The sequence below is a fragment of the Ostrinia nubilalis genome, chromosome 10 (genome assembly GCF_963855985.1).
Source record: "Ostrinia nubilalis chromosome 10, ilOstNubi1.1, whole genome shotgun sequence".
Taxonomy (NCBI): Eukaryota; Metazoa; Arthropoda; class Insecta; order Lepidoptera; family Crambidae; genus Ostrinia; species Ostrinia nubilalis.
This window is the reverse complement of record NC_087097.1, coordinates 6,907,529-6,933,961: the sequence shown is the minus strand read 5'-3', so window position 1 is coordinate 6,933,961 and position 26,433 is coordinate 6,907,529. Positions and strand designations below refer to the sequence as shown.

The window sequence follows — 26,433 nt, the reverse complement described above, 5'->3', positions numbered from 1 at the left end:
CCATCATGGCGGCCGTCCATCGCTCATTGCTCTCACCAGGGGCAATAAAATGCCCGGACAAGGCTCGGAGCACAATGGCGGTTTTATTGGAAGGTAAAACCTCTACATTGTGCTTCCTCGCCTTGTCCGGGGGAATGGGTGAGAAATGTCTGTTAACACCTGGTGAGGGATAGGTAGATGATTAGCGCCTTGACCATAACGGTCCACATATATGTAAATTAATTTAGTTTAAGGTACAAAATTATAACACATTAAATAAAGAAAACTAAACTTTATTTCAACTCTTCATAAAAAAGCAAATATTCATATATTATGGTTATTAGTTATTAACATTATCTAATCATCTAAAGGTAAAAATAAATTTGACATGTTGATAAATTGATTACTCCTAGTATTTCTAATTTCCCTACAATAATGTTTAAGAAAGGTCGAAGCCTGATTCCAATTACCTTTTTTAAGAATTTTGTCAATTGGAACATTGCAAAGCCAATTGAGCGATGCAACAGCTGATCTACTGCTTCCTGGGCTAGCATCAATACCTGCGGCCTTAAAAATAGTTCTTACCCAATTAGCAATTACTGTCCTGGAAGCAGGCTTCGCCTTACCCTGGGTTGTAATAAAAAGTTGCTGAAGTGAGCCTCTTCTCGTAGCTGATAATTCGATGACCTTATGTATCCAATACACTGGGTCCAACATTTGATTTTCGTGGGGGATCAGCTTCCACCCCGATTGCTGATGCCGGGTGGTGTCAGTCTTCGAGCCAAAAGTTGGCCATAGTATAATATTGGAGCCGTCATGCTCCAAATGATCAAAAGACACGTTTAAAAGTGTCAAATCATGAATACGTCTACCTGACACAAGCAATAAAATCGTTGCACAGCGTCGGTTTGCCTCGAATAAAGAGACAACTTCTGGATTATTGTCTTTAAGCCACTGGACTACAAGCTGCGGATCCCAAATTGGCACTTTTTTAACTCTTGGTCGTGTAGGTGTAATAGATTTTAGTACCTGTCTTACGAAGATGTCCTCGCTTAATTTTTTGCCTACATGAGGTTCGCATATAGTCGATATTACCGACTTGTGCAAATGAATTGTAGCAGGCGCCAATTTCTCTGTCAAATGAAGATGTGCTAGAAACTTTGCCAGGTCTTTAGCCAAGGGAGTTGACACTGTGACATTATTCTCCGCGCACCATTTCACCCAGCGGTTCCACGCCGGTTTATATGATAACGTCGTAGACTTACGCCAACCATTAAGCAGCAGAGCCTTTTCTTCTACAGTCCAACTCTGGAGGAGAGAGTCCCAGCTCCAATCAACCATGCTTCCAGAATAAGGTCCTCTACCCTTGGAAGTGAGTAACCTGTGGTCATGTCCACTAACGTCTCGCTCAGGTTCTGAATTTGAACTGGCCCGCTGAGGGCTCTGTTCTGGAGGTCTGGTCTCCAAAACGATTTCGGCCATTTTGGTGCTATCACTATGTATAGGCCGCTGCAACTGTTCAGATGAATTAATACTCGTGGTATGAGAGACGGGGGTGGAAACACCCACCCTAGATTGTAATTCCACTGCCGGCTGAAGGCATTGTGAAACTCCGCTCTCTTGTCCCACGGGTCCATCGACACGTAGCGCTGAACTACGTGCGCTCGAAAAGATGCGAAAAGGTCTATCTGTGGAACACCAAATGTCCGAAATAGTTCCGAAGTTACCTCTGGCAGGAGATGCCATTCCGGGATTGGTTTCCCTCGAGACATGCGGTCCGCGATGCCGTTGAAGCATCCCGGTAGGTGTTGACATATGACTACCATCTGTAAGTCCTGGATGAGTTGACATACCTCTCGAGTCTGTGCCATTAGCATTGGAGATCTCGTCCCACCCTGGTTGCGTAAGTAGGCCATCGCCGTCGTATTGTCCGATTGGATCAAAAGACAGGCACCGTGAAGGTCGTGTGCACAGGCTGCTATTGCCTTCTGGATGGCAACCAATTCCTTGATGTTGCTGTGCCAGCGCTGTTGATGAGGAGCCCACTGACCCGACAGGTGAGTGTCGTTCAGTAGGGCACCCCAGCCCTGATCTGATGCATCGGTTACAAGGTGATGTGTGACCTGAGGTAAGTGAATTAATGAGTGTTCGCTCACCGATCGACGCCACCATTGCAGCTCCTCTATTACTTCCTTGGGTAGGCTGTGTCGTTGCTTTGGATGTCCCTGGCGTAGGATTCGTAGGTGACTCTGAAACAAGCGGCAGTGTAAACGACCTTGAGGGACTACATAATTTGCGAAGTTTAACCTTCCTAGTATCGATTGGGCTTCCCTCAATGAGCATGTTTTCCTCGTTAAGAGTCGCTGAAACTCCACACGAAGTTTTAGTACCTTCTGCTGAGGAAGGTATTTTCGATTTGAGGCTGTGTCCCATCGAATCCCTAAGAACTCTAGGTCCTGCGTGGGGCACAATATAGATTTTTCGAAATTTAGGATCCAACCTAGTACTTGAAGTAAGTGTACTGCAGCCGAGGTCTGCTGCTGAAGTAGACTTCGTCTCTGGTTCACAATCAAAAAATCGTCCAAATATACTACTACCCTCATTCCCACTTCTCTTAGCTTTTGGGCTAAAAAATTTGTTATCATTGCGAAACATCTTGGTGCGCATGCTATACCGAATGGAAGACATATCATCTGGTATAGTTTTTGCCTGAAAATCAATCTTAGGAAGCGTCGATGACTTTGAGCTACATTCACGTGAAAGTAAGCTTGTGACATGTCGATTTTTGTCAACCAATCGCCTGGTTGAAGGAATTTGGGTATCTCGAAGTGCGACACAAGATAAAATTTCTTTACCGAAATATAATGGTTTAGGCATTTTAAATTGAAAATTGGTCGATATGATTGATCCGTCTTCTCTATTAGGAACAACGGTGAAACAAAACTGGGACTCACCTGAGCTGGTTCGATTATGTTCGAATCGATCATTTTTTGCACTTCTATACACATTTGTGGGGTATCCGGAGTCTGATAATAATTTAGATTTGGAATAATCAGCGGGGGCTTTTTTACGAATGGTATTCGAAAATTTGAAATCATATTCAAAATCACCTTTGGAGTTTTTAGAGCTACCCACCTCTCGAGAAAATGTTTCAAGCGCCCTGCTTGAAACACTCTCGAGTCAATCATAACGACGTCTTTTGGAATCTCCGCCGTGACGTCGTCCACTAGATTTTTTATTTGAGTCATAAGAGTATAGTTCCAAAATACTGGACTGTCCTGTCGATGACATTGACAGTGGGGCGCCACCGTCAATACCGGATCGCTGGTTAAGATTTTTGCCATGTTGGAAACCATATAGTTGAACGATGGTAGCGCCCCCCTGTCATTGAGTTTGGTGGGACAGTTCAGCGTGGGTCATCTATACTTTCGTTTTCCTCGCGATGACAAGTCTTGTTTTGAACTCTGAACTGATGGTCCGTTAGTATTTCCTCGAAAGGAGGTTAAATATTGATTCTTTGGAGCAAATTTTGGAGGTTGTCCTTTAAAGGAAACATTAGTTGTTTTTGCAAGTTGGGGTTTTTGAAAAACTTTTGTAGGACCACCCTCTTTCTCTAGCAAAGAATTAAATTGATCCGGCTGAAATAAAAATTCCGGAGATGGTGGGATCTTTTTGAATTTATCAGCCGTGAAGTTATTTGAAACCGATTTCAAAAGTTCAGTTCGTCGATTGTTAATGATTGAAGCTCGTTTTCCGCAAATAATTTGCATAATATTGTTAGAAATTTCATTGTAATCCTTATCCTCACAAAATAATTCCTTGATTTTAGCACTAAATTCATCATAGGAGACGGACTGCAAGTCCTTCACCCAAGTCAACAATTGAGTAACATTATTTTGCAACATTCCTCTTTGTAAAAGTATGGCATTTGATAAAGCCGCGAACGTGCGTTCACATGAGGGTAGAAATTTATTTTTATCGTATGGTTTCAAATCGTCGTTCGTTTCCAACTCGACAAAACCAGGTTTAGATAAATAAGATTTTTGTGTATCAATGAAATTAATGTTCAACCAATCAGGTGACCCAAATAGTTGCAATGAGTTAATGATGTCAAATCGATCCTGGTCAGTTTTACCAAAACCAGATTCTTTTAATGTTGTTTGCAAGGATTTTAAACAAAACTCTTTACTACCCTCATTTTGCAATTCTGTTTCTAAGGTGGCCGTGGGTGTACTATCTGTAGCACCCGGCAAAATTGATTGACTTGGGATTTCGTTGTTTTGAACAATATTATGCATAAAATTCGTTAATACTTCAACTTGGTTACACAAATTTTCTAATAAAGTATCGGAATTGTGGTACTTAGCTCTTTTTGCAGAATGCCGCCAATTAGCCCGTTCTATCGAGCTACTTGAAGAAGAGGAACTTGTTGATGGTGCCCTCCGTCTTCTTCGCCTCTTCCGGCTCCTTTCAGCATCACCAGACGATGAGGCGTCCATGTTGAATATTTTTTCTGAATAAACTGACAGGACTTCCTCTTAACCTTGTTAATCCTGCGAAGTTCAGCAACGCAATGAGCGATGGACGGCCGCCATGATGGGCGCCCACACTTGGTGGAGGGGATGATTCGCGCGGTTTGTAGTCTATGTTGCAGGAAAAAGGGCGGGAAACCAGTGTTGCCAGACGAAAAAACCTGTTAAAACGATGAAATCAGCAATAGCTCTCTCACCCATTCCCCCGGACAAGGCGAGGAAGCACAATGCGTAGTTTTGCCAATACGTTTTCTTTCATAAAGCTAAGTCAGGTACCTAGTTTTGAAGATATTTCTAAACGACAAAATCTCGGCCGTCGTATACATAGACTAGTAATAGTATAAACTGCGATCACTGACCTAACTTCTTGATTTGTATATTTCGACGTTATACAGTGCACTCTGTCTTCCGCGATCACTGATCTAACTTGTTTTATAATTCTTCTACTGCTACTTTATTCTAATTAATTACATATTTGTTACTCGTTGCTGTTAATAACAATTCTCAATCCGTAAATAATTTCTTCTCTCTACCGTGTTCGTACTACTGTCCTCGTAAAATCATCGTATCCGATTGTTGTAATCGGATTACATGAACATCACTCGACCATGTATGTCCATTTGGACATATCGGAATGGCACGCTTTGACTAGCAACTTGCTGTATCTACTCTAATCCATATCTGTGGTCATTCAGTCTGTACGTCAGCTGTCAGCCTGTCACTGTCAGTCAACTGTCAAAACATCGTGAGTGAGCGTGCGCGTGGTAATTTTCATTTTTCATTCAATTTTGAGCACAGAAATTGTTTTATTTTTATTAAAACAGCAACGTACTCAAATTTTATGCTACATAAGCTTTGAGGTGTTTAATGAACATGGAAAACCCCGATAGTGATGAAGAAAAACACGAACCCGGACCGGTAGAAAACGCCTGGTCAATGAAAATTCCCAAATTTACTCCAGAAGATAATCCACATGGCTTGTTGGAAGAAAGTAAATTTGCAACACTATTTCCTAAATATCGGGAACAGTATTTAAAGGAATGTTGGCCTTTAGTTCAGAAGGTTTTGAAGGAGCACTATATTGTTGCCGAGTTAGATCTTATTGAAGGCAGTCTGACAGTGAAAACGACTCGAAAAACTTGGGACCCCTATATCATTATTAAGGCTAGAGACCTAATGAAATTACTGTCCAGAAGTGTTCCATTTGAACAAGCAGCAAGAGTTCTCGAAGATGAGATTGGGTGTGACATTATAAAAATTAATTCCTTTGTAAGAAAAAAAGAAACATTCTTGAAGAGAAGGCAACGCTTAATTGGACCGAATGGAGTGACATTGAAATCTATTGAATTATTGACTGAATGCTATGTACTTGTACAAGGCAACACTGTTTCAGCTGTGGGCCCATATAAAGGTCTAGTGCAAGTGAGGAGAATAGTGGAAGACACAATGAAGAATATTCACCCTATGTACAACATAAAAAGCTTAATGATAAAGAGAGAACTTATGAAAGATCCTAATTTAAAAAATGAAAGTTGGGATAGGTTTTTGCCCAAATTCAAAAGCAAAAATGTTCCACGAAAACAACCAAAGAAGAAAGTTATCAAAAAGCCTTACACACCATTCCCACCTCCACAACCTGAAAGTAAAATTGACAAAGAATTGGCAACCGGTGAATACTTCCTCAAGGATGATCAGAAGAAAGCTAAACGGCGCCATGAAAAAGAAGAAAAACAAGCCATTGCTAAAAGAGCAAAACAAGAACAAAGGCAAAAAGAATTTATACCGCCTAAAGAGAAACCAGTTGATACTCCGAAAACTGATCAAGGTGTGGACATTAAGCAACTAAAAGCTAAAATGAAGAAGTTCTCTAAACAACATAAATCACTTAAGAAAAATAATGTAAATAATGAATAAAAATTCATAAATACTGGTTTACTTTTTAATTTTCATTATTTTCAATTCTGGTACACTTGTATTTCGTCCTATATGTGTAGTGTGATTCATAAAAGGTTGCAATACAGTAGGAATCAGAATTTTTCCTTTAGGATCTTGATGAGTTTCTACAAGGGAAATTAGCATTCTCGGTACAGCACAAGCAGTGCCATTTAATGTGTGGACATATTTAAATACTTTATTCTCTTCATACTTTATATGGAGCCTCCTCGATTGATAATCTGTACAATTACTACAGCTTGATATTTCACCATAATTATTCCTGCCAGGCATCCATGCCTCAATATCATATTTCCTGTAAAAACAATTACATATAAATATCAAGTTAATCATTTAATTTTCTATAAAAAAAAATTTTGAATACAAAAATAGATCAATGACCTACTTACTTATCTATCCTAATTAAAAATTAAAATTTTAAACAAACCTATAAGCAGGTGCTCCTAACTCATGCGGTGGCATATCTAACACTCTCATGTGAATCCCCAACTCAGAAAACAATTCCTCTTGTTGTTTTCTTATGTATTCTAGCATATTATCAGAGTCTTCAGGGGTTGTGACAACAAACATTTCAACTTTTGTAAATTGATGTACCCTGTAACATAAATATTTTAATTAATAATAAAACAATATTATACTCTGCCTCCTATCACATAAAAAAAAAAAAAAAAAAAAAAACATTTTACCTGTAAATGCCTCTTTCTTCTATAATATTGGAAGTTTCTGCTCTATAGCACCTACTGACAGCTGCAAGTTTTAAAGGTAGGCTTTGCTTTGTGTGGACTGAATTCATCAATAACCCAGCTAAAGACATCTCTGCCGTGCCTGACAAATATAAATCTGGACCATGATGATGTGGGTCTAAAGAATATATCTGAAAAATTAAACAATATTTAACATTTAAATATTTATATAAAATTTTACATACCTATTCATTAAATATCTAGAATCATATGATTATTTTGATACAATTTTATAGTGCTTATAAATAAGAAATTAACATTAAAAAGGCTTTACTCAAAAAGTTTACTTTGGATTGAAAATATTAATAAATTACCTGAGTACGATCACTGTTTATAGCCATACCACAACTTTCCAAAATATTACTGGGTAAAATATCTGGCACAGAAACCAGTTGAAAATTGTTTTTAATTAAATAAGACACTGTATATTTTATTAAAGCTTCCTCCAACTCAGCCAACTGATTTAAAAAATAATAGCTTTTGTGTCCACATGTGTGTCCCAGTTTGTCAGTTCTCATCAAGTTAAGGCGTCGTGTTATTTCACTAAATTCTAATGGTTTATATTCCCCAAACTCTTTTCTTTTATTTATTTCATGCAAAAGAAATGGCTCATGTTCATATTCCCGCACAGTGGGATGAGTTTTGTTAGGTAAATAACTTAGTTCTCGTAACAGATTTGTTTTGATAGAATTATAATTCACATCACAAACTGGTGTTGATTTTAGAACCTTATATGTATTCAAAACTCGATCTATATCGCCTATTCCTTTTCTGATATGGATATTATGTTTTATTTCTGATGCGTTTTTGGTATCACAATAATAATCAGTATCTATGTCTGGAAATGTTGCTGATGAACACAATCTAAAATAACTTCGTTTCCACAGAAATCTTGTCATTAACATAATTTAATGATTTCTGACAGAATGGAGGAAGAAAACTGAATAAGCTTCGTCTTCTGAAACGACGAAATCGTTCTTCGAATTCTTGTAATACAGAAAACACTATATATTATTTAAAATTGCAAATTCAGTGGTTCCAAACTTTTACAATATTTTTTTGCCTCAAATCTGTCACTTGCTCTGTCACTCACTCAGCTCGACACTTGCTTTTTTTTTTCTTTGATGGCATGCACGGCTTGTGCGTCAGCCACGACGAGGTAGATAAGGTAAAGGCATGAAGCTAAAGATAAAAATGCACACAAATCACGCGAAGCCGTAACATGAATAGAAAAAAAAGCTTATACCTGTGAGTTGTCATTGGTTGTCATACTTGTCATCTGTCTGCGACAATTTCGCGCCATTAATTAATTTTTCTCTATGAGTGAAAATTTATTTACGAATTAGGTTTAGTTAGTGATAAAAATGATTTCGGCAGTAAGAAATACTGTATAAATAATCTGTTTTTGTAATAGTTTTGATGAATAATATTTGTGGCAATTGTGGGCTGTAATACTATGCCGGTTACTGTTCAATCTCAAGACATGGGTGTGAAAACTGATGAAAGGCAGTCTCAGTCTCCCCAAAACGATTGTGATGAAAAAGGACATGTAATCCAAAGCCCTTTGACACCATCACCCAAGTAAGTTAACACCATTAGAAACTATTAATTTTGTTTATTATGTATGATAAAAATCGACTCATCAGAGATGTAATCGTCTCAATATCCCGTTCTCACACGTTCAGGGGAAAAGTTTTTTCAAATACTACATGTTAAGATTAGAAGAAAGAAGTTTGAGTTTCTATTTCGCAGAACATAGTGTTTTCACACTTCTCTCACTGTATGATGATAATTAAATTTTTTGTTTGTTTTATTATTACTTAACCAGATCTAGACCCAGGAGAAATCTCACTCGAAAAGGAAATCAAAAGTGTATTTCTGATATGTTCCCAATAAAAAGAAGTAGAAGTCCACAAGAAAGTGAAGAAGTGCTTAGTGTGAGTATGATTTTGTTCTAATGTTTATTGTGTTGTTGTTCAGCATAAGCCACTAAGTATGAGTAAAAGGTAACACAAATTAATTAGGATTTTAAGACATTTTTTCCTTTTTAACTTAAAGACCTCCACTTCTAGACAAAGGCTTTCCACTCTCATTGAGGCAGTCAATAGTATTATAATTTTAATATCAATCAAAAACACAATATTAAAATTGCTTCAAGTACCTACTACTCTTATTGTTAACATTTTATTACAGAAAAAGAAAAAAATTGATGACAACAGTAATCAAAATAATGGTCCAACAAATTGTAACAGCAGCCTCGATGGGCAAGATATAAACATAGTATTAGAAAAAGAGCCTGACTCTTTAAAAACACAAGAAGATAATAGCGCTGAAGTAGAAAGTTTAGACAAAAGCAAGACAAATGATGATGCCCCAGATGTGGTTATAACTGATGAAATCAAGCAAAATGATACTGATTTTCATAATGATAATACTAAAAATAATAATGAAGTTTTGGACACTGAGAAATGTACTATATGTGGACAATTTCTCAATAATTCAGACATTATTTACTATCAAGGGCACCCTCAAGATGCAGTGGAAGAGTTTATAGCTTTGACCAATGAAAAGTTGGTTCTGGCATCAGGCAAGTTTAATCAGTTTTTATTAATAAGGAGGAATAATTATTTTAGTTCAAATAATCTATGAATAATAAATCTGCAAATTAACTGATAAAGCTATATTGTAAAACATGCTTACACTCTAATCTTTCTTCTTTGTTTATATAGGGGATGAAGGGGATATCATGGAGAGACCACAAACAAACATAACAGGATTCTCAATATTTGATGAGCAAGGGCATTTGTGCCCCATCGATGGAGGGCTAGTTGAAAATGATGTACGGATATACATGTCTGGGTATCTAAAATCAATTTGCTCAGATTCCCCTGATATAGATGAGGAATCGATACCTGTCAAGGATGTTGGTCCCATTATTGAATGGTATGTAAGAAGATGTAAAAGATGTAAACTTACCTTTTTATAGCACTATTATTAAGCGTACACTAGTCTTTAAAAAAACGCCAGTGTAAGGAGGTATTTGACCACTTTAACTCACTTGATATTAAATATTATATCCCATTAATCTTTCCAGGGTTTTGGTTTGACCTCTTATACAATTTATTTTTTCACTTTACAGTAAAATATTGAAATTTCCTTGTCACCATTTTTCAGGTTCATTCATGGCTTTGATGGAGGTAACAAAAATTGTATAACATTGTCTACTGAATTTGGAGAGTACAATTTGATGAAACCTAGTGAAGCTTATACTCCACTAATGAATAATTTATATGAAAAGATCTGGTTAAGTAAAGTGGTTGTTGAATATTTAGAAGAATACCATTATCTTCAGCCATCATATGAAGATTTACTTGAAGTGATTCGAGAGGCGACTATTCCTGAACTTGATAATAAAAAAATGAGTGAAGAAATGCTTCATAAACATGCACAATTTGTTTGCGATCAGGTAGTCAGCTTAGAAGCAGATGAGGATGATGATCCTCTAATAACTTTACCGTGCATAAGAGAATTGATTAAATTAATGGGCATTAAGTTCGGTAAACGTAAAGTCCGTGCCAAGATTGATTATAAAAAAGTTGATAAAAAGGCTTGGACTAAAGCAACCACTACCCCCTTAGTAAGAAAAACTTTTGAAAGTTTCTTTTCAAACCAGTTGGACAAAACTAATCATGAGCTCACACTGAGAAGGAAGAGATGTGGAGTTTGTGAGGCCTGCCAGTTACCAGACTGTGGTGAATGCAATGCTTGCCGAGCTATGGCTAAATTTGGTGGTCATGGAAGAACAAAAAAGGCCTGTGTCCGCCGACTGTGTCCCAATATGGCAGTAGAACAAGCTGAAGATTCAGAACTAGATGATGATGATGACTTCCAAAGTATGGTAGAAAAGAAGCATCATGATAAAATCGAAGATGTTGTCCCGGTGAAATTAACAGGAGCTAATAATAGAAAGATAAAATGGATTGGTGATCCAGTTAAAGCAGATTCAACAAAAATTTATTATGAAAAAGTTGAAATTGAGGGATCTGAACTTCAAATCGGTGACTTTGTGATGGTAGAAACTTCACAACCCAATATACCAGCCTTAGTAACTAGAGTGGTATACATGTGGCAAGAAACAATAAATCCTAAATCAGGTTATTTCCATGGCGAGGTTTTTATTAGATCCTCTGACACAGTTTTGGGAGAAGTGAGTGATCCCAGGGAGGTGTATTTAGGCGATAGGTGTTGTCATGGCGCCCCTTTGTCCTCAATATTAAGAAAAGCTTATGTGGAAAGAAAATCGGTGCCTAACGATTGGTTCAAACTTGGAGGCAAAGAGGTTGTCGATGAAGCATTTGAAGATGATGGAAAAACATATTTTTACCAAAAATATTATGAAAGATTTACAGCCCGTTTTGAAGATATACCTACAGATCCTATTTGTCCTAACGATTTAAGGAAACACAGGTTTTGTCCATCATGTGAACGGAAAACGAAAAAGGACGCAAAGAACATTCCAAGGGTTTCTGGAAAACTAGCTGAAAAATCGGATGCGGTACCTGAAGAAAATAGAACCGAGTGGTCTGTAGTGAGATGGCAGGACTATGATTTTAAAAAAGGCTCAGGCGTTTTCCTGAAACCTGGAACATTCTTGCTTAAAAATAATTTGGCCAACAACACAAACCAAAGAGCTCCCAAAATCGATAAAGTAGACGAAAACATCTACCCGGAGTATTACAGAAAAAGCGATAATTATTTGCGCGGTTCCAACGTAGACACCGGTGAACCTTTCTGTGTGGGATACGTCGCGGCCGTCGTGGCGGCCAGCGACGGCCCTCTGATAGTGCCCCAGGACATCTATCTGAAAGTTCACGTACTGTACAGGCCGGAGAACACCACCAGCCGCTTCCCCCAGCACGAGGACCTGAACGTCGTTTACTGGACCGACGAAATCCGAGAAGTTCCGTTCTCGGCCGTGGTCGGCCCGTGCAGCATATATTACGAGAGCAACATTCCAAACGACGAATCCTTACACGACTGGTTGGAGAAAGACCCGAACAGGATCTACTTCAGGATGGCGTTCGACAAGACCAGCGGCCAGTTCGTGAGCGTGCCTCACCACGCCACGGGCGTAGGTCGGACCGAAAAAGGGAAAGACAAGGGGAAGGGGAAAGGCAAGTCGAGCAAGCCGGCGGAGGCGAGCTCGCGAGCCTCGGAGGCGAGGATACGGCCGCTGAGGACTCTCGACGTGTTCGCGGGCTGCGGCGGGCTGTCGGACGGGCTGCACCAGGCCGGCGTGGGCGAGTGCCGCTGGGCGATCGAGAACGTGGAGGCGGCGGCGCACGCGTACTCGCTCAACAACCGCGGCTGCGTGGTGTTCAACGAGGACTGCAACGCGCTGCTGCGCGAGGCGCTGGGCGGCGCCACGCACGCGCGCGGCCTGCGCCTGCCCGCGCAGGGCGAGGTGGAGCTGCTGTGCGGCGGCCCGCCCTGCCAGGTAGCGATGGCCGATATTCGTTTCTTTCTTTCTTTTCAGCCAAATGACGTCCACTGCTGGACAACGGCCTCCCCCAAGGTTTTCCACAATGAACGGTCCTGCGCTGCCCGCATCCAGGCTCTTCCCGCGACCTTTACCAGATCGTCGGTCCACCTAGTAGGAGGCCTGCCCACGCTACGTCTTCCAGCCCGTGTAGTTAGCCAGTACGTTATTCGTTATCACGGGTTATTAAACGAGTGATCAGCCTGACCAGTGATCACTCGTTATCCAGAAACGCCTAAACTAGTTTTTTTCTTAACGTCATACAACGTTAGAATCTCTTCGTTATTCAACACGATTGTTTCCACAACGCTCTAAAGCTAAACTGAATTCACTCTTAAGCAAACAACATAAGGTAGATGTTTGGTTGACATAAAAAATAACGTGTTTCCCGCTTCGTTATGACAGATTTGAGGACAACGTCGTACATTGACGATTCTTAAACATATTTTTTGTAACCTAAAGGAGTAAAGCGAGTAATGTATGGTGTCCAATTAATAAGGATCGCAACGAAACGAGTGCGTGTGCGAGTGAGAAAGCCATAGGACGTTAACATAAGTGTGGATTAAATAGGTATAATGTTCGTCGTACGTTAGATATTCAATTGAATTTGAGTCTTATTTTGAAAGTCATAAGTTCCTAAATGTCTTGCAGCTAACCAAACACCTAACGTTATAATTATCACGCTTGCTTGAGAGTTGTGGAAATAACTTCGTTTAAAAAAAACTAGTTTTGAAAACGTTATTCGTGATTCGAAAACCGTCGCGTTTAGTTATTTCAAAAACCCATAACGACACATCTTTACTGCCAGGGCTTCTCCGGCATGAACCGCTTCAACTCGCGCGAGTACTCCAACTTCAAGAACTCGCTCGTCGCGTCCTACCTCTCGTACTGCGACTACTACCGCCCGAAGTACTTCATCCTGGAGAACGTGCGCAACTTCGTCGCGTTCAAGAAGGGCATGGTGCTGAAGCTGACGCTGCGGGCGCTGCTCGACATGGGCTACCAGTGCACGTTCGGCATCCTGCAGGCGGGAAACTACGGCGTGCCGCAGACCCGGAGGCGGTTGATTATATTCGCGGCGGCGCCGGGCTACAAGCTGCCGCTGTATCCCGAGCCGACTCACGTATTCAGCCGGCGCGCGTGCTCGCTGACCACCACCATCGACGGGAAACGCTTCGCCACCAACATCCACTGGGACGAGTCAGCGCCGCGCCGGACTTGCACCGTCCAGGACGCGATGAGCGACCTGCCTCGCATCTGCAACGGAGCGAACAAAGTGGAGATAGATTACGGGTCCATGCCCGAGAGCCATTTCCAGCGTTTGGTGAGAAGTAAAGATGAGACGGCAAAATTGCGGGACCACATCTGCAAAAACATGGCCCCGTTGATTCAAGCCAGGATCTCGAGGATTCCGACGACCCCGGGATCCGATTGGAGGGACCTTCCGAACTTATCGGTCACCCTGTCGGATGGAACTAAATGCAAGGTAAGAATAATAATAATGGTATGATTTAATTTCCTCTCAATAAATAAATAAATAACAGGATATATCCTTGGACATTTTAAACTGCGCCTCTAGTCCCAAACTAAGCAAAGCTACTATCAAATTCTAAATCTCTCGGCAAATCAATAAATGCAAATCAGGATCCTGTTTGTTTTTAGATTTAGTCAGTTTGAATTATGATTTCAGGGGTAGTGAAGTTATGAAACAGTCGTTGAAACAGTTCTTTGGCTTCAGGTGCTGCAGTACCGTTACGAAGACAAGAAGAACGGGCGGTCGTCGACGGGCGGCTTACGCGGCGTGTGCGCGTGCGCCGCCGGCGGCACCTGCTCGCCCGGCGACAAGCAGGAGAACACGCTCATTCCCTGGTGCCTGCCGCACACCGGCAACCGCCACAACAACTGGGCCGGCCTCTACGGTACGTGTTTGTTTTATTTATTGATCGCGCCCGGCGACAAGCAGGAGAACACGCTCATTCCCTGGTGCCTGCCGCACACCGGCAACCGCCACAACAACTGGGCCGGCCTCTACGGTACGTGTTTGTTTTATTTATTGATCGCGCCCGGCGACAAGCAGGAGAACACGCTCATTCCCTGGTGCCTGCCGCACACCGGCAACCGCCACAACAACTGGGCCGGCCTCTACGGTACGTGTTTGTTTTATTTATTGATCGCGCCCGGCGACAAGCAGGAGAACACGCTCATTCCCTGGTGCCTGCCGCACACCGGCAACCGCCACAACAACTGGGCCGGCCTCTACGGTACGTGTTTGTTTTATTTATTGATCGCGCCCGGCGACAAGCAGGAGAACACGCTCATTCCCTGGTGCCTGCCGCACACCGGCAACCGCCACAACAACTGGGCCGGCCTCTACGGTACGTGTTTGTTTTATTTATTGATCGCGCCCGGCGACAAGCAGGAGAACACGCTCATTCCCTGGTGCCTGCCGCACACCGGCAACCGCCACAACAACTGGGCCGGCCTCTACGGTACGTGTTTGTTTTATTTATTGATCGCGCCCGGCGACAAGCAGGAGAACACGCTCATTCCCTGGTGCCTGCCGCACACCGGCAACCGCCACAACAACTGGGCCGGCCTCTACGGTACGTGTTTGTTTTATTTATTGATCGCGCCCGGCGACAAGCAGGAGAACACGCTCATCCCCTGGTGCCTGCCGCACACCGGCAACCGCCACAACAACTGGGCCGGCCTCTACGGTACGTGTTTGTTTTATTTATTGATCGCGCCCGGCGACAAGCAGGAGAACACGCTCATTCCCTGGTGCCTGCCGCACACCGGCAACCGCCACAACAACTGGGCCGGCCTCTACGGTACGTGTTTGTTTTATTTATTGATCGCGCCCGGCGACAAGCAGGAGAACACGCTCATCCCCTGGTGCCTGCCGCACACCGGCAACCGCCACAACAACTGGGCCGGCCTCTACGGTACGTGTTTGTTTTATTTATTGATCGCGCCCGGCGACAAGCAGGAGAACACGCTCATTCCCTGGTGCCTGCCGCACACCGGCAACCGCCACAACAACTGGGCCGGCCTCTACGGTACGTGTTTGTTTTATTTATTGATCGCGCCCGGCGACAAGCAGGAGAACACGCTCATTCCCTGGTGCCTGCCGCACACCGGCAACCGCCACAACAACTGGGCCGGCCTCTACGGTACGTGTATATGTTTTATTTATTGATCGCGCCCGGCGACAAGCAGGAGAACACGCTCATCCCCTGGTGCCTGCCGCACACCGGCAACCGCCACAACAACTGGGCCGGCCTCTACGGTACGTGTTTGTTTTATTTATTGATCGCGCCCGGCGACAAGCAGGAGAACACGCTCATTCCCTGGTGCCTGCCGCACACCGGCAACCGCCACAACAACTGGGCCGGCCTCTACGGTACGTGTATATGTTTTATTTATTGATCGCGCCCGGCGACAAGCAGGAGAACACGCTCATCCCCTGGTGCCTGCCGCACACCGGCAACCGCCACAACAACTGGGCCGGCCTCTACGGTACGTGTATATGTTTTATTTATTGATCGCGCCCGGCGACAAGCAGGAGAACACGCTCATCCCCTGGTGCCTGCCGCACACCGGCAACCGCCACAACAACTGGGCCGGCCTCTACGGTACGTGTATATGTTTTATTTATTGATCGCGCCCGGCGACAAGCAGGAGAACACGCTCATTCCCTGGTGCCTGCCGCACACCGGCAACCGCCACAACAACTGGGCCGGCCTCTACGGTACGTGTATATGTTTTATTTATTGATCGCGCCCGGCGACAAGCAGGAGAACACGCTCATTCCCTGGTGCCTGCCGCACACCGGCAACCGCCACAACAACTGGGCCGGCCTCTACGGTACGTGTATATGTTTTATTTATTGATCGCGCCCGGCGACAAGCAGGAGAACACGCTCATCCCCTGGTGCCTGCCGCACACCGGCAACCGCCACAACAACTGGGCCGGCCTCTACGGTACGTGTTTGTTTTATTTATTGATCGCGCCCGGCGACAAGCAGGAGAACACGCTCATTCCCTGGTGCCTGCCGCACACCGGCAACCGCCACAACAACTGGGCCGGCCTCTACGGTACGTGTATATGTTTTATTTATTGATCGCGCCCGGCGACAAGCAGGAGAACACGCTCATCCCCTGGTGCCTGCCGCACACCGGCAACCGCCACAACAACTGGGCCGGCCTCTACGGTACGTGTTTGTTTTATTTATTGATCGCGCCCGGCGACAAGCAGGAGAACACGCTCATTCCCTGGTGCCTGCCGCACACCGGCAACCGCCACAATAACTGGGCCGGCCTCTACGGTACGTGTTTGTTTTATTTATTGATCGCGCCCGGCGACAAGCAGGAGAACACGCTCATTCCCTGGTGCCTGCCGCACACCGGCAACCGCCACAATAACTGGGCCGGCCTCTACGGTACGTGTTTGTTTTATTTATTGATCGCGCCCGGCGACAAGCAGGAGAACACGCTCATTCCCTGGTGCCTGCCGCACACCGGCAACCGCCACAATAACTGGGCCGGCCTCTACGGTACGTGTTTGTTTTATTTATTGATCGCGCCCGGCGACAAGCAGGAGAACACGCTCATTCCCTGGTGCCTGCCGCACACCGGCAACCGCCACAATAACTGGGCCGGCCTCTACGGTACGTGTTTGTTTTATTTATTGATCGCGCCCGGCGACAAGCAGGAGAACACGCTCATTCCCTGGTGCCTGCCGCACACCGGCAACCGCCACAACAACTGGGCCGGCCTCTACGGTACGTGTTTGTTTTATTTATTGATCGCGCCCGGCGACAAGCAGGAGAACACGCTCATTCCCTGGTGCCTGCCGCACACCGGCACACCGGCAACCGCCACAACAACTGGGCCGGCCTCTACGGTACGTGAACGTGATACGTCCCGCCATCCAGTATACTCGTACAGTTCATCGAACTCAAGCATCGAACTTTCAAATGTCACCATCTCGAGCCTAAAGGCTTAGTGTGAGTTTACATCAAACGTCGTCACTAGCGAGCGCGTCAAAAAATCTATGAAGATTTTAGTTCTTGAAAGTATCCGGTAGGGTCGCTGTACAATCCGTCATACATTCAATGTAATTTTTTACGCAGTCGCTAGTGAAGACGTTTGATGTAAAATTGTAAACTCACACTAAGCCCCCTGTTCATCTCGCCATCTCTTCGGAAACAAAACACGGGATTCACGAGCGTGAAGTGAGTGACGTACCATCGGCAACAGTATAAACCACAAACTATCCAACGCCTGTCATGTCGTCTCGTTCTATCGCAAAGAATCACCATTTGATGAGAGCGAGAGCAAAAACGGACATGGATAGTCATCAGTGTGGCCGTGTGTACGTGTTCATTGAAACCCAAGAATGGTTTTTACGGCGATATAAGTTCGAATAATTTCTGGGAAGACCCTAAAAAAACTCAAAAAGGGGGTAAAACGGGGTCCATACGAAGTCGCGGGCGGCCACAAATATTTAATATTCTTTAAAAAAAAATCTTCAAACGGCGTGTTTCAGGGCGCATATCGTGGGACGGGTACTTCAGCACGACGGTGACGGACCCCGAGCCGATGGGCAAGCAGGGCCGCGTGCTCCACCCGGAGCAGGCGCGCGTGGTGTCGGTGCGCGAGTGCGCGCGCTCGCAGGGCTTCCGCGACGCCTACGTGTTCGCCGGCTCGCTGCAGGACAAGCACCGGCAGGTACGAGCCAGTACGGCTACCACGAAAAACTTTCGAGTTCGAATCGTTTGCGTATTCGAATCGCCATCAAAAGATTTAGTACGAAAACTACAAGCGCATTTGTGAACGTATCGTAAAGTAAACTTAGTATGACAAATGGTTGCACGAAACTTATTTTTATAATCAAAATTGTCACGTTATCATTTAATTCGAAGGTTGAGAATCGAATTTTGTCGAATATGCAAACTTCGAAGACGAACGTTGTTCATGCTAGAGGTACAGCATTTGCGTTCGTTGGTTCATTTCAGCCGAAAGTCGTCCACTGCTGGACTAAGACCAAGGATTTCCACAAAGACCGGTCTTGCGATGCTCGCATCCAGGCACCTCCCGCGACCTTCACCAGATCGTCAGAAAGCATTTGCGTATCTAGGGTAATTTTTCGGTCTATTCCACTTAGATCACCTATAAATAAATCACACCTCTAAATAGTCTCATATTTTGTTTTGTAACATTTTTGATATTTTCTAAAAAACCGCAAAAAACAAATTGGACATAATGTATGTGACTATTCAGAGGTGTGATATGTATTTGTAACTTATTTTATGACGTATTATTATGACGTGATAGCATTATCTGTGGATCTCAAGTCTCGCTGACGTTTGACATTACAAAACACCCTCCCGAAGTCCCGATCCGCTCCCATACTTCAGACACTAACTGAGTTAAGCCCCCCCAAATGCTATAATGTAAATAATGATTTTTTAATGAATCTTATATTTTTTCAGATTGGAAATGCGGTACCGCCTCCACTAGGTGCGGCGTTGGGTAGAGAAATAAAGAAAGCACTGGCTGCAAGTATTTCTTCTTAACTTTATTGACATCAATCATGTATTGTAATCAAATAAAATCATTGTGCCTTTCTGACAAAATATACTAATATTGATTACTAAACAGTATTTTATTATGCTGAATCTTTGAGGGGTATTTACCAATGGTCACAACATGGGTTCTAGTGATACAGAATTCAAACAACCAATCATGAAAAACTTGCTAGTTTACCAACTCTCTTTATATGCATCACATATTTTTTGGTTTTATACACTAATCACCTAGGTGTTAGAGGCTATTGATCAGACTTGGATAGGCGTTCAAGGTCGACGCCAGTTAAATTATAAAATTATTTATTAGGTTTCCGTGCCCAAAGACAAAAATGGGACCCTACTAGTAAGATTAAAACTACAACAAAAAATTCGTCAGCTGATGAGTATGTAAATTGTACTCAATTCGATGGTTAACCAATTGGTTAGTTAAAAAAATCAAACATTTTTTTGGATTTGTAGTTTATTTATTTAAAACCCCTTTGGTTTTCCTCTTAATATTTTTCACTAAAAGGCTTAGCTCAGCAGCTTCTTTCGATTTTTTCGGTTGTGGTTGCTCTACAGGAGTATCAGCAGGCCTTCGCTTAAGTTTCTCTTGGATCAGTTTTTCTATGTTCTTAGTTTTCTTGAAATTGGGATTAGTAGGATCTATATTAAATAGATGTGAATCGTACAATGCAGAGAATCGTTTGTCTTCCAAATTGATTTCAAAGTCTGGCAAAGCTTGTTTCTGTTCAAGCATTTTTTGTTTCAGTTTCTTTTTCCTTTTTGATTTTTTGGTGTTCTCATTTTCTTGAATCTTTTTAAGACTGAAGTGTGCTTTTCCATCCTCGTCATCTAAAAGTAACTCTAATTCTGCTTTTTGTTTCTCATCTTCATCATCTTTATCATCTATGTCACTATCAACTTGCTTCTTTTTATCTTTTTTAGATTTGTTATTTTTAAATTCTGGTTTATTAAATTCCTCAGCAAAGTATGGATCATTCATATCTATGTCTGAAGGTATATCATCAGATGCTTCAGAACCTTTGTCTGATAGATCATCATCATTCTCATTTTGTTTATGTTTTAATTTCTTCAGTTTCTTCTTTTCTTTGCGTTTTTTCAACATTTTTTCAAAGGGTGTCAAGTCTTTTTCTGAAATGTAAAATAAAATTATTGTAATTAAAGTATCACTTCGATATCGACCCAAGAAAACCTTTACTATACTTTCTTTTGTATAACTTCCATCCAGATAATATTTAACTCACCTTCGTTAAGTTTCTTCTTGACTAATTCTTCCGCCTTGTCTTTGATTCCCAAGCCCCATGTTATTTCCATTTCCATGTCTTTGTTTTTCTTATTTTCTTCTTTTTTCTCAATATCTTCAAGTAATGCCTTGTACTTATTTATAGGATCATCATCTTCTGGATCAGATTGAGCATCAACAATTTCTTCATCAACAGCTTCATCTGTTAAATAAAAAATAGGTATAAACTCAAAATTAGGTATTTCTGTTGTACAACAACTCATCACACTATTCTGTATAATTTGATGTACAACAGAGTAGCTTACCTTCACTACTGGACGCGAGGTATTCTTTTAGGTCGAGGTCATCAATCTTGCCATCGATTGCGCTCCGAATCGCTTCGGCGCGGTTGGGATTAGTCGCGTCCCATGTGAGTTCCACTTTCGCTTGCTGAAGTGCTGTCGTTGTGAAAAGTCGTGGTTTGTATTTTGTCAAATCTGGCATCTTTGTACACACTTCACGTGGCTCCTGTGAACAAATTCGTATATTTTATTTTAATTAAAAATGAGTTTGTAGATTGAAAACACACATATCACTTGTTTTATTCCATAAATAAGTACAATCTATTGCACTGTACCTGATCAAAGGTAACATCATCAGGAATAAATCTCATGTCGAGTCGAGTGGCACTGCTTTCATATTCCATCCCATCACACTCACTGTATAATTTATCAGCTGTAGATATCTTGTCACAGACGACTACAGCATAGAAATACTTTAGCCTGTTTAACTGGTAACGTCGCAATTTTTCCATATGGTAGGTTGATCCTAGAAGTGGATGAAAAGATTATGATATAACATTTTTATAAAACTCATTTTTATTAAAAGCCATTCTGCATTTATTTATATAAATAAAAACCATGTGGTTTTTATACCTTCTTCATTCCCTCCATCATCAGAGGAGTCTTCATTTTTTTCTTCAGTGAGTTCTATGGGTCCACGCACCTCCTCCTCTTGCATTCTTTTTAAGCCATATTCTGACGGATAGATCTAAAATTTCCAAAGAATACTTATTGTTATTATAATCGACTTTGGCTTACTATGTTGTAATTCAAAGTTGTGCTAACAATACTTACATCAATACATGATAAAAATATAAATATACAAACAATAATTAAAATGGAAAACATTTTTAAACATAGTAAACTTACAGAAATACTATGGATGATACCTCCAGGTGGCAGGAACGAGTTAAGTAAGACCATCAAGTCTGATGCCTTGATGTTGTCCCAATCCATATTGCATATTGCTATTCTGAAATTAAATATGTATGTTACCTACATGCAAACATGTAATCATTCAATCACAACTTATTATCTCAGTTTATTTGAATGATCAGGCAGGATGGAAGTTACTGTTTTGTTTATGGAACGAATAAGACCTATAGAAGTTTTTTTAACTAAACTAAAAACTGCAAAACTATATTGAATATTGTTTACAGTAAAACATAATTATCTACAGCCCTTAATACAATTTTTATTAGATGATGTCTTGAAATTTTAACAATGGCAAATCTGTTACCTTTTGGTTGATTCATCAGTAGTTTCAGCATCTGCATCTAACTCTCCCCATTCATGTTCAAACTCACTTTCTTCTTCTTCACTGCTCTCCTCATCCGAAGAGCTATCAGTCATGAGAACTCCTGCAATTTTACAGTCGTCGTTTTAGCCAAATGACGTCCACTGCTGGACAAAGGCCTCCCCCAAGGTTTTCCACAGGTTTGTGGAAAATTTTACAGTATAGATATACAGGGTGTCCCAAAAACAATGGATAACCCTGTAACCATCGATAGGCCTCGCCATGATCTCCCTAACGTCCATTTTTGACCCCAGTAAAAATATCACCGTTTTCAAGATTTTTAAGTTTATGTGCATTTTTAGAAAATTGCCACCTGCGATTACTTTTTTTCATGCCATTTCTACAAATGAGGATACTTTTCAATCTAGTTTTTTTCCTTATCACAAGGGATAGTTGGGCTATCAAAAGAAAAGATCAAAGTTCAACAAACTAGTTTGAAAATATGAAAATTTTAAGAAATTGCAGAAGAGAAGGAAAAATTAATTCATTGTCTTGCACTTTTGATCAGCCATCGTGTAAAAAAAATGTAGGAAGACCATCGTGCCCATTACCTTAAAAACTTCCTTGGTTAATTGAGATTCTAAAAAGGTATCACAAGCGTATGTATCCTGTATTATTTTTCTCTTATGGCTACTTGAATAGCAACTAGTATGAAAACTGCAAAAATGAGTTTTTCTCGTAATAGTTAAACTAGGACTGCATAGTGGCATTAAATACAAATGGATAATTTTAGCGTAGGAATTTAAATAAAGCAACATTTTATCATCATCATCATCATTATTTCAGCCGTAGGACGTCCACTGCTGAACATGGGCCTGTACCCTAATGATTTTCATAATGACCGCTTGGTAGCGGCCTGCATACAGCACCTTCCTGCTTATCTCTATGAGGTCGTCGGTCCACTTTGTAGGTGGACGTCCTACGATGCGCTCTCCGGTACGTAGCCTCCACTTGAACCCTGCTGCCTCAGTTCTGCGAACTACCGTGCCTTGCCCTTTGCCACTTCAGCTTGCTGATCCGTCGAGCTATGTCAGCGACTTTAGTTCGTTTACGGATCTCCTAATTTCTGATACGGTTTCGTGAAGAAACCCGAGCATAGCCCCTTCCATAGCACGCTGTCCAAAAAATCCACGTTTCCGAGCCGTGTATTATCACGGGTATCTGTCTATAGGCACATTTATAAGGTTTAAAACAAAAATTAAGTAATCACAAAAACGCAGAACGGACGGCCAATGGGGCAACAGGGTTCAAGTGGAGGCTACGTACCGGAAAGCGCATCGTAGGACGTCCACCTACAAAGTGGACCGACGACCTCATAAAGGTAAGCAGGAAGGTGCTGGATGCAGGCCGCTACCAAGCGGTCATTATGAAAATCATTGGGGTACAGGCCTATGTTCAGCAGTGGACGTCCTATGACTGAAATGATGATGATGATGATGATAAAATGTTGCTTTATTAAAATTCCTACGCTAAAAGTTATCCATTTGTATTTAATGCCACTATGCAGTCCTAGTTTAACTATTACGAGAAAAACTCATTTTTGCAGTTTTCATACTAGTTGCTATTCAAGTAGCCATAAGATAAAAATAATACAGAATACATAAGCTTGTGATACCTTTTCAGAATTTCAATTAACCAAGAAAGTTTTTAAGGTAATGGGCACGATGGTCTTCCTACATTTTTTTTACACGATGGCTGATCAAAAGTGCAAGACAATGAATTAATTTTTCCTTCTCTTCTGCAATTTCTTAAAATTTTCATATTTTCAAACTAGTTTGTTGAACTTTGATCTTTTCTTTTGATAGCCCAACTATCCCTTGTGATAAGGAAAAAAACTAGATTGAAAAGTATCCTCATTTGTAGAAATGGCATGAGAAAAAGTAATCGCAGGTGGCAATTTTCTAAAAATGCACAAAAACTTAAAAATCTTGAAAACGGTGATATTTTTACTAGGGTCGAAATTGGACGTTAGGGAGACCATGGCGAGGCCTATCGATGGTTACAGGGTTATCCATTGTTTTTGGGACACCCTGTATAATTTAATTTGAGTATCACATACCTTCACCACGAGCATAGTCAATGTCAAGATCTAATAATCTTTCTTTAACCTTCTTGTCGAGTTTTCCCCTCACTAATTTATCGTTTTCGAGTGCATTTTTTGCATCACTTTCGGGTTGAGGACGAAGCACAAATCGACCAGGTACGTGGTTTACTTCTGAATCTTCGCTGTGTTTTTTTTCGATGTCTTCTCTCTCCTCATCCGAGCTGTTATCAGAACTCTCTCCAGACTCTAATTCATAATACTTTCTTAAATTTTCAGTTGACGTTTCATTTACTGGTCTACCACGCTTATCCACTGTATATTTCACTTTGAATTTTTCATCATTGAACATGGATTGAAACCTTTTATCAATTTTGACTTTTCTTTCATGTTTCGGTATTTGTCTATATCGAGGATCCTTGAGGTATTTGGCAAAGCGACTATCTTTTAAAATATCTGCCATAGTTATTAATTTCAAACACCAATTTTATTATTGCTAAAAGTTATTATGTTTACGCTTTGTAACCTATCGACATAACCTCTAAAATTCACACGCACCCTGAGTACCCTGCAGGGTGCGGAACAGTGTTGCCAGTCGGGTCTTGTCAGATATTACCAGAAATGTAAAAAAATGTAACCTTTTTCAATAAAAAGTAAAAAGCGGAGCGAAACTGCGAAGTGCGAAATATACAATACAATTGATCATCAATCGTTTACCTAAATTCCCGAAAAGTGACCGGTCGTATAAAAACGTTTCCTGGATTTGCCTTTTATTATCGAAAAACATTCATTTTTTTTAGCAAATAATAAATCAAATTCATGTTTAAATGCAGTTTATGGCATAATTTTTAAATTGTCACAATTAATATTTTTTACTGAATAACCTGTAAAAGTTAATTCTACAATTTCTGAAAAATCACCTAACTTTTCATTAGTGTAACCTAAAAGCATAATGCCTAAAAGTAACCAATGCAGTTCAAAAGTAACCTTCTGGCAACACTGGTGCGGAATCTTCCATACTACTACGGTCAATGGTCATCGAAGTGAAACTTGCTTCCAAACAGCGACATCGGTGGATAAATTCAAATACTTTTTAACTACCCTAAAACGCTCTAGATGTCACTGCTGTTACAAATGAAAAGATACGGCCTTCAGAAACTAGGCTTTATTCAACTTAATAAATGAGCTACATTTCTGTTATTTTAAGATCAATATATTTTCCACAAAGATGTCACTTGTATCATTCTTAAAGTACCATAGACAATTTGCAACAGAGGAGGTTCATATCATTCTCCCTCGCTATATTTCAATGTCCAGGTACACTTTAGTCATTATCACAAACGAAATCTTCTAGATAGCCTGGTCTTCTGCGAGCCCTGTGGGAACGCCGGCTTAGGTTTGCCTCTGGCTCTTCAGCAACACCAGTTTCTTGACCAAGTTCAGGCTGCTGAACAGATTCAGATTCCTGAACTATTTCATCTAAGTCTGATGGCTCTTCTTGACAGGAATCATCCTCTCCATCCGGTAAAGGAGCCAAATGTCTGTTTGAAACGGTGGTCTCTCTACCATCTTGTAATCTTATATACGAATATGATGGATTTGTTTGTAAAAGTTCGACCTCTTCCACTAAGGGGTCGTACTTTGAAGCACGAACATTCCTTTTCATGAGAGCGGTCCCAGAAGACGATAACCATGATGGTATCGACTGCCCATTCATTGTTCGTCGAGGGTGGAAAAACAAACGTTCGTGAGGAGTGCAATTTGTGGCCGTGCAAAGTAAAGAACGTATAGAATGTAAAGATTCGGATAGCACTTGTTCCCAATCCGTCACTTCCAGGCCCTTAGATTTTAGGAAAAGTTGCACTGTCCTCCACAATGTCCCGTTTAAACGTTCAACTTGTCCATTACCTTGTGGATTATATGGAGTAGTCCGGCTACTTGCCACGTTTAAAGAAAGCAAGAACTGCTGCACTCGTTCTGACACAAAAGCAGAGCCTCTATCAGAATGGACAAAGAGAGGAGTGCCGAACATAAAAAAAATATCTTTAAGGCATCTGATTACAGTGTCTGCAGATAAATCTTGACAAGGATATGCGAATGGAAATCTAGAGAATTCATCGATAATAGTGAGGATGTATTTATTCTTGCTCTTTGAAGGTAATGGGCCCTTGAAATCAATGCTTAGTCGTTC

The 26,433-nt window shown here is 41.5% G+C and overlaps 4 protein-coding genes across 4 annotated transcripts; 2 read left to right on the top strand and 2 right to left on the bottom strand.

Annotated features, from left to right (window-relative positions):
- Window positions 1-5,236: 5,236 nt before the first annotated feature.
- LOC135075766 (KRR1 small subunit processome component homolog) lies at window positions 5,237-6,441 on the top strand. The gene has a single exon (XM_063970247.1). The coding sequence runs from the start codon at window positions 5,379-5,381 to the stop codon at window positions 6,423-6,425; it is 1,047 nt and encodes a 348-aa protein (XP_063826317.1). The 5' UTR covers window positions 5,237-5,378; the 3' UTR covers window positions 6,426-6,441.
- Window positions 6,437-8,261, bottom strand: LOC135075765 (serine--tRNA ligase, mitochondrial). The gene is made up of 4 exons (XM_063970246.1): window positions 7,522-8,261; window positions 7,151-7,338; window positions 6,892-7,059; window positions 6,437-6,759 (listed from the first exon to the last, which is right to left on the bottom strand). Exons 1-4 carry the CDS (start codon window positions 8,110-8,112, stop codon window positions 6,444-6,446), a joined length of 1,263 nt encoding a protein of 420 aa, XP_063826316.1. The 5' UTR covers window positions 8,113-8,261; the 3' UTR covers window positions 6,437-6,443.
- A 245-nt stretch (window positions 8,262-8,506) lies between these two features.
- LOC135075767 (DNA (cytosine-5)-methyltransferase PliMCI-like) lies at window positions 8,507-19,408 on the top strand. Its single transcript, XM_063970248.1, has 9 exons — window positions 8,507-8,788; window positions 9,036-9,144; window positions 9,401-9,794; window positions 9,937-10,150; window positions 10,382-12,704; window positions 13,555-14,232; window positions 14,485-14,665; window positions 18,297-18,478; window positions 19,243-19,408. Exons 1-9 carry the CDS (start codon window positions 8,664-8,666, stop codon window positions 19,324-19,326), a joined length of 4,290 nt encoding a protein of 1,429 aa, XP_063826318.1. The 5' UTR covers window positions 8,507-8,663; the 3' UTR covers window positions 19,327-19,408.
- Window positions 19,409-19,780: 372 nt separating this feature from the next.
- On the bottom strand, window positions 19,781-24,814 carry LOC135075764 (ESF1 homolog). The gene is made up of 8 exons (XM_063970245.1): window positions 24,261-24,814; window positions 22,145-22,265; window positions 21,775-21,877; window positions 21,499-21,613; window positions 21,201-21,391; window positions 20,890-21,091; window positions 20,586-20,786; window positions 19,781-20,472 (listed from the first exon to the last, which is right to left on the bottom strand). The coding sequence occupies exons 1-8, from the start codon at window positions 24,703-24,705 to the stop codon at window positions 19,799-19,801; spliced, it is 2,052 nt and encodes a 683-aa protein (XP_063826315.1). The 5' UTR covers window positions 24,706-24,814; the 3' UTR covers window positions 19,781-19,798.
- Window positions 24,815-26,433: the final 1,619 nt, after the last annotated feature.

What these genes read in the sequence shown, in the direction of transcription:
- LOC135075766 (XM_063970247.1), top strand. Translation starts at nt 5,379, where the DNA reads ATGAACATGGAAAACCCCGATAGTGATGAAGAAAAACACGAACCCGGA.
- LOC135075765 (XM_063970246.1), bottom strand. Translation starts at nt 8,112, where the DNA reads ATGTTAATGACAAGATTTCTGTGGAAACGAAGTTATTTTAGATTGTGT. An exon ending in TAAACAGTGATCGTACTCAG is followed by an intron (nt 7,339 to 7,521) that starts GTAATTTATTAA and finishes TTAATTTTTCAG; the next exon opens with ATATATTCTTTAGACCCACA. An exon ending in GAAGAAAGAGGCATTTACAG is followed by an intron (nt 7,060 to 7,150) that starts GTAAAATGTTTT and finishes TTTATGTTACAG; the next exon opens with GGTACATCAATTTACAAAAG.
- LOC135075767 (XM_063970248.1), top strand. Translation starts at nt 8,664, where the DNA reads ATGCCGGTTACTGTTCAATCTCAAGACATGGGTGTGAAAACTGATGAA. An exon ending in AAAGTTGGTTCTGGCATCAG is followed by an intron (nt 9,795 to 9,936) that starts GCAAGTTTAATC and finishes TTGTTTATATAG; the next exon opens with GGGATGAAGGGGATATCATG. An exon ending in GTTGGTCCCATTATTGAATG is followed by an intron (nt 10,151 to 10,381) that starts GTATGTAAGAAG and finishes ACCATTTTTCAG; the next exon opens with GTTCATTCATGGCTTTGATG.
- LOC135075764 (XM_063970245.1), bottom strand. Translation starts at nt 24,705, where the DNA reads ATGGCAGATATTTTAAAAGATAGTCGCTTTGCCAAATACCTCAAGGAT. An exon ending in GTATCATCCATAGTATTTCT is followed by an intron (nt 21,614 to 21,774) that starts GTAAGTTTACTA and finishes TGGAAATTTTAG; the next exon opens with ATCTATCCGTCAGAATATGG. An exon ending in CCTCGCGTCCAGTAGTGAAG is followed by an intron (nt 20,787 to 20,889) that starts GTAAGCTACTCT and finishes TTTATTTAACAG; the next exon opens with ATGAAGCTGTTGATGAAGAA.